General features: G+C 39.3%; 1 protein-coding gene across 3 annotated transcripts; it reads right to left on the bottom strand.

The window, feature by feature from the left end:
- Positions 1 to 3,012: 3,012 nt before the first annotated feature.
- On the bottom strand, positions 3,013 to 6,700 carry LOC113276141 (ultraviolet-B receptor UVR8-like). Of its 3 annotated transcripts, none has more exons than XM_026525719.1 (7): positions 6,433 to 6,700; positions 5,667 to 5,720; positions 5,302 to 5,561; positions 4,852 to 5,201; positions 4,355 to 4,756; positions 3,858 to 4,242; positions 3,013 to 3,599 (listed from the first exon to the last, which is right to left on the bottom strand). In XM_026525719.1, exons 3-7 carry the CDS (start codon positions 5,518 to 5,520, stop codon positions 3,357 to 3,359), a joined length of 1,599 nt encoding a protein of 532 aa, XP_026381504.1. In that variant the 5' UTR covers positions 5,521 to 5,561; positions 5,667 to 5,720; positions 6,433 to 6,700; the 3' UTR covers positions 3,013 to 3,356. The 3 variants fall into 3 exon arrangements, with proteins under 3 accessions (XP_026381504.1, XP_026381502.1, XP_026381503.1); XM_026525717.1 differs by having other exon boundaries at positions 5,302 to 5,571; XM_026525718.1 differs by having other exon boundaries at positions 5,302 to 5,571; positions 5,667 to 6,700.
- Positions 6,701 to 7,587: the final 887 nt, after the last annotated feature.

Consider the following 7,587-nt stretch of genomic DNA (forward strand, 5'->3'; position numbering starts at 1 on the left):
AAGAATCTGTAGAGGGTTATGTGTTCTTTCCAAAATGATATAAAATGCTTAGTTTGGTTCTCTAATTTAGAAATTATGGCTTCTCAAACATAGCACGTCAGTGCTGGGAAATTTGGAAATTGGACCAACCGGTTTTCTGTCCGACCTGTTTGTCAACAGTTTCAATACTCTTAGAAATAGAATTAGCTTAAGATCTCTTCTGATCAAATAAAGGCCTCTGAACGGCGGTTCTAATGAGATACTAAGTGTCCCGACTTATATGTAGTGAGATATGGCCTGAAATGTAAAGCACGACGAAGCTGAAATTCTGCAGAATTGGAGTTACGAAATGAACTATGTATTTTTGACATTTCTTATTGAGTTTCCATCGTAAGGACACATAGTTGCGCAATTCTGTGATTTTCCTTTGGATTACTAGGAAGAGAAATAGCTCTCCTCTATAATGTGCGTTTATAGTTGTGGGACCTAAATACCATTTTAGAATAATGGAGGACTGGGAAATGCATATTTTTACCGGAAATGTTTGGTGTACCAAAGCGCTGCACTGTGATGTGCATCGTGATTTTTGGTGTGAGAGAAAAAAGGTGGTGGACCCCACCCTTAACCCATCCCTTGCAAATCTCTCCCACGACTACCCTAATGGCCCTTGGATCTGATCACAGTGCAGCCCTTCGATACGTGTATCATTTCTGTATTTTTACTCGTCTTAGAGCGTCCACAGTGGGAGAGTAAACCCAAATATTTGGTCTTTTGAACAGACGTAGTGGAACGTACTATCGATCAAATTTTGATCAACGACTAAAACCCAGAGTATATTTGGTCTGAGACCAAGACTAAACCCAGATATAGTCGAGCGTTGATATACTTCACGCCCCACCACCAGGCGGACATATAGTGCACGTCCCACATCAGGCGTTGGTATAGTCTACGCCCCACACCAGGCGTTGGTATAGTTTACGCTTCACATGGGGCGTACGTAAAGTCTACGCCCCATTTTTTTTTTTTAATTATTTTGTATGAGGCGGGCATTATACCCCCGCCCCATTCTTTGTTTCCAAAATCATTTTAGTGGGGCGGGCATTATACCTCCGCCCCATTTCTTTCATTTTTTTTTTTTTTAGTGCACGTCCCAATCAGGCGTTGGTATAGTCTACGCCCCACACCAGGCGAACGTATAATGTACGTCTGACCAAATTTAGTCTTTCCACCGTAGCATCACACACCATACTAAACCCAAAATTTGATCTTTTTTTCCCTCTTTGATCTTTGGTTATACTCGCACCACTGCAGTTGCTCTTAGAATATTCTTTCTCCAATCATGCTAGTTATATATCATTTGCTTCTTAATGGTTGACACGAACACTAACTTGAATCGACCCTGTACTCAAGTCTAGTACTAAATTATACTTCCTTCTCAGTGTTCTCACTGTCAAGGTAGCACCACGGACGGGTCAAATTCATTGGCAGTCTGCCTCAACAGCTCGAGTCGACTCGGATCCAAATCAAATCAAAAACATTCTCACATCAGCTGCCATTTGGGTTGTGCAAAAAATCCGGAACCGTGGATTTCACCCGTATTCGTCTGTGAAATTATGGATGAAACCCAATCCGCGAGAACTATGGTCCGGATACAGGTGGGATTTTCAAATCCGCACGTTTTCACGTTTGGTTGCGGTTGGACTTTGAAAATCCGCACCCTGGTTGATGTACATTACTCTGCAACATTTTAGTGTCGGACTTTGATCCATACTTAATCTATAATATAAAATTGTATGGAAGGTCACACAGAATAGTGATAGTACCAGATACTCCCATCTTGATTATCATTCTGAGTGAAGAAATTGTACAAATTGGTGTCAAGAGCCGACAGCAACAACATGAGGTGAGCTGTCCATAGGAAAAGATGGTTGCGGCACTGGTACTCCTGCATCACTTCCATTCAATCCAGTAACATTAACTTGCAACGAGGGAGCGAGTTCACCAACTACGTTTAATCTGTTAACAAGCTTTTCTTTTGTAGTTTTAATCTTCAATTGAATATATAAATTTCAAGTTTGATATAAAAATGTGCACCCACTGGACTTCATATTTACAAGAAATTCCGCAACATTCCCACTGAGACTCAAATTTAAGTGGGTGCAACTGATCCAAGTTGCACCTTCTCCCTCCGTTCCTGGAGACGATTGTTGATTATTTGATTAGATTGGGTATTACCTAGAATTAGGGTTTGTTTTACTTTTTTATTCCCTACTAAATCCGCGGTTAATCCGCACCGGACCGTATCACCCGTTGATCCGCAGGTGATTGGGCCCGACACGGTTGGATTTTCCAAATCCGCAATTTTGACGGATCGGACGCGGGTGACCCCTAATCCGCATCACTCCGTTGCACACCCCTAACTGCCACACAGAGTAGCAGTAGTGGGAATTGTGGGTCTTCACAAATACCCTTAAAGAGTGTATATTAAGTTTTTAGGGTATAGTTTTTGGCACATCTAATATTATATTAAGTTAACTCAACCTCCGTAGGAGGTTGGGTCGACGTTTTCACGCGTCAAGAACATACTAGTTCATTTTCATTATCCAAAAAAAGTACTAGTTCATTTTCGCTATCCACTTAAAAAACAAAATCCTTAGGGATATTTGTGAAGACCTTGAAAAAGACGGGTATTTAATTAATGTTCCCAGTAGAGTAACCCCTGAAAAACGATTATGAACATTGGACTTCATGCGGCCTTGTTAGTGAAAATATCGAATCCATGGACAAGGCTGGGTAGCTGTCCCCAATCAAAAATGGCATTCTGAATCCATGGACCATGGCTGGTAACACAGTCTAGTCTTAAATGGAAATATCACAACACCAGTCCGGACTCCGCAGTTAATAACTCTCCAGCCGGGATTTAGATGAGCCTAACAACCCGCCAGACCGAGGATGCTTGTTTGCGAGGCATCTACAACAGTCGATAGACTAATACTGTACTAGTAAACTAATATCGAATCCTCGAGAAGAGAATAACATAGAAAAACAAAGATGAAATTCAAATTGAAGGTAAAACCGCAAACAAGTTAAAGAGCTATAAACAAAGTATCTACCAGCTATAAACTGCACGAGGTCTCCAAGAGCTACTACCCTTTTTTTCCTATACGAACCCTTGACTATTTAAGGGTTGATCACTACAACTTCAGCAGCTCTTGGTTGGGCCCTGCTCCTAGCTTCGATAATTAAACCTTCGATTGTTTTGTTTAGTTTTTTATGTACAAAATAGATAAGGAAACCTACTAAAACCGAAGTGAGAAATCAAATGCAACTAGTTAAGCTACTAGTGATGGTGAGCTACGGAACCAACACACTGATCACTAACTGAGATCAACTTCAACCAGTTCAGGGTTTTCCCTTTCGCTTTGGTTGGCGACTAGTTCTACTCCGAGCTGTCCTTTGTCCCCCGCACCAAATGCATAAAGTTTGCTAGATTCTGTGAGTGCGAAGGTGTGGGCATTCCAATATATCGAATTTGTGAGGCTGACTTGTACAACCCTCTCCTTCACCTGCTTAAGTGAAGTTACTATCTCGGGGTTTAACACATTTGTGTGCCTATTACCCTGTATAGAAAACATGGAAAAACAATTAGATATGTCCATACAGATATTTCTAGAGAAAAAAAAAGCATGCGAATTTGTAGGAATCTCATGTAAATAATAACAATTAGAGTAAATTGAAACAATTTCCTGCCAAAAATATAAACTGAACAGATCAGCTAGTTAAGGCTAGTCATTCCATACTATTTTTGATCTATTAAATGGGCAAAGAGCACAATACGTTTGAAATGCAGTAGCCGGAAGAAGATTAAAAAGCCAGACCTGTCCACCAGCACCAGTACTATGTCCAAGACTGGATGATTCACCACAACCAAATGAATAGACATCGCCATCTTCCGACACCACAAAGGTAGTGTAGTCCCCTGTGGCAACATGAACTGCTTTAATATTGCTCAAGGATTCAATCACCTTTGGAACTGATTCACAATCTTCATTCCCGTGTCCTAGACATCCATAACGTCCCCAACCCCATGTGCAAACACGACCATCCTGTCCCACCACAGCAGCATGCCACGCACCTGCTGCGACTACCATAGGCTGAAGATTCAAGGTCTGAAACTGTTCAATCAACCTAGGATACCTTTCATCAGTTCTTGAACCATGTCCAAGCTTTCCACCAAGACCACAACCAACAGAGTACACAGACCTGACATAAATCAAAGCAGTTGAGAGCGGATTACTATTCGCCGTCAAACAGAACCACACCTGTCCATGATGTTGAGAATCAATGTCACAATTACAGATGGAAAGATACTTACATACCGCCAGGTTGGCAAGTTAGAGCTAGAAGGTAGCAATACCCAGCCGCTATTTTAACAACCGGAATGTTCTCTAAGGGGCCTAAGAGAGGATAAGGCTCCAGATCATTGGGTTCAGTTTGATGACCAAGTTTAGCATCACTGCCCCAAGAAAAAGTGTACACCCTTCCCTCCCTAGAAAGAACACCAGTGAAGAAGTTTCCAATTGCAGCTTGAACAACGAATATGTTCTTCAAGGACTCCACTGGCTGTGGGGTTGTAACAAGCTTGGATCCTTGACCTCCATACTCAGCTTCTCCAAAGGAGTCCTTCCCAAATGCATAAACTCGACCAGCATCACTTATCAGCATTGTCCTACCGGCACCAGCTGCAGCTTGGATAATCCGAATTCCTTGTAGGGATCTGCACCATATAAATTGAATGTATTTAGTTCCCTCATTTGCCTAATGGTCTCCAGCTCATTTCCGTAATCACCAAGGGCCGAAGAAACGCCAAACCTGATATGACGAGGCCGCCATTCTTCTTCTAAAGTGCCATGCCCAAGCTGGCCTGAGCTGTTTGATCCGAAGGAAAACACAGACCCTTTCGAAGTCACAGCAATACTGTGACCAGGACCTGCTATTGCTTGAGACTTTTCTCTCCTGCCACAAGCTTCCCCAGCTAACAAAAACCTCAAGACCAATTTCCATGATCCACCGCATCTTTGTTTAAGAGCCTCACGTTCATCATCAGCCATTGGCTTAAATATAGCTCTTTTCTGACACATATCAAGAGCAGCAAGCTCTGATATGGACAGTTCATGATCTGGGGCAAAGCTTGCAGGTGCCCGGAAGAATGAACATGTTGCCTACCACAAACCCAAAAGAGTAGTAATTCAATCAGCAGCATTACCAATTCAAATGTACCTAAAATGCCAAATCAGTACTAATGAGGGTTTTAAGACTTGCCTCGAGTTTTGCAAGATCTTGAGGGTCCAAATTACAACCAGTTAAGACATGAAGAACAATGGATGGGTTAGCAGCTAATGGAAATTCTCCAGGAATGGAATCACCAAAGCAATGACGTTGTTGACGTGTGAACGGTGACACAACAAGAGTAGAAATGGATTGGTCTACTACAATGTTATGGTATTGAATAGATGGAGTTCCACTCGCCGTGGCATCCATCGAGCACTGCTCTAAAGTGGAAGTCGAACGAACAATTCTAACTGCAGATTACTATACAAAATGAAAAAAGAAAAAGCATTGATCACCCTTTTGGATTCTCCCCTATAAACTAATATCAAAATTTTCAAATATTTGTTGTTTCTTACTTAGTAACTATAGAGTCCTGGATTTGGTCGATCAACTAGTTTCCACTCTGAAACCTATATATATAACACACAAGTTCAACATTGTCATTTTCCATCAAAATTCAACATTAAATTAAAAAAGTTTAGATTTTCTGCATCAAATTAGATAAGCCCATTTTTTAAAACAGAGTAGGACTATAAAAATAACCCAAGACTGATTTTCATGATATATGAGGAAAAGAATCCAGGTTACACATACCAAATCAACCAAATCCAAACATGAAGGAAATCAGAAATCTCATCAATCAGAGCATCATCAAAAACAAGCAGAGGATATCTTCAATTACAAGTAATAGAGTAAATTTTCGTAAAATTTTTTCGTTTTTCTCAAAAATTTCAGTGTTATGCAGATATACGTATATGATCAATCCATATAATAAAATCTGATCAGATATCAAAAACTAAAAAGTAAAACCTGAAATCCGTGAAGCCAACATCCGCAAAATTCTTTAAATTTACAACAAAATAAGGTAAATATTCGAAGGAATAAAACAATAGAAGAGAAAAAAATCGGGATTTGAGTTTATATAAGATCATAACAAACCCCTATGCACGACTTTCATCATCATCCAACCCAAGAAAAAGAAAAAAAGAAAAAAAAGTCAGTTTTATCCAATAAAAAGAAGAAACAAGAAGAGTTAGTGATTCTTTTTTTTTTTGATCTTTTCATTTCGATCAACATAGATCGAAGAGAATAAGAAGTTGTATTCGTATAAAGAAAAATTACATCTGTTAGACAAGAGGAAGAATTTCTGTAATCCCAACTGCATCTTTGAAATAATTGAGCTTTTATCTTCTTAAACAATCACAATCCGTTTCCAATTACGATTAAGTGTGATTATAATTTTTGACACATGAATTATCGTTTTATGAATGGTGATAAGGAGAAATTGAATGGAAATGGAAGAATCTGATAAGAATTGTTTACAGAGAGGAGAAGAAAGGAAGAAAGCTCTCTTATTATGTGTCGTCTCTCTCTTTCTTTTGTATTAACGGGGATGGATGATGTGTCACGTAGGGTGAGAGAGAGAGGTACAAGCTAAATTTAAAACCCCTTTTTTATACGCCTTCTTCATTATGCCACGTACACGTACATTTCTTTCTTTGTCTTTTTTTTTATACTCCCTCAGTTTTTTTAATAGGTCGGTTTTTATAAATAAATGTTTCAAAAAAGATAGGCTGGTTTTCAAATTGAGAAAGTCAAATATTACTTTAGTTTTTCTGAGACCACTTTTTTTTAACTTCTTTTGATGACAAGTGTCATGTGAACCATTTCTCTTTGCTTCTTTTATTGAGAAGTGTCATGGGATCATTGCACTTCACTTCTTTTATTGACAAGTGTCATGAGGACCACTTTCAATGATTACTTCACTTAATTTCCTTAATTTTCTCTAAAAACAAAACCAGCCTATTAAAAAAGAACAGAGGGAGTAACAAAGTACCTTTTCATTAATAGAAATCCAAGGATACAATGAGCTTAAGATCGAAAATAAGAAAATACAAAGAAGCATACCGTAAAAGTATAATTCCGAGAAATCCGAAAAGAGAAAGAGAAGGATTACCGGTGTAGACCGAATACAAGTATGAATGAGAACCGCATAAATCGGAGGAGTGATGGTTTTTCTCGGAAATTAAATTCCAACCATTAAATTTGTTTTTCTTCTTAGAAAGATGTGCTCCCAAAGTAGAAGTGATTTGCTCAAATCTCTTAAACCTAGTCATGAAGCTTCCGTCGTCAAAAACAATGTTGATGAAGTTTATGTCGCCGGATCATTCAAGGATGGAGATTCTGCTGAAGATTTCGTCGCCGGAGACAACAAAGATGATGATTTCGTCGTTGGAGGGCTTTGCTAGTGATCTATATACCCAATAAAGTAACCAA

This window comes from Papaver somniferum, chromosome 4 (assembly GCF_003573695.1).
Source record: "Papaver somniferum cultivar HN1 chromosome 4, ASM357369v1, whole genome shotgun sequence".
NCBI classification, from domain to species: Eukaryota; Viridiplantae; Streptophyta; class Magnoliopsida; order Ranunculales; family Papaveraceae; genus Papaver; species Papaver somniferum.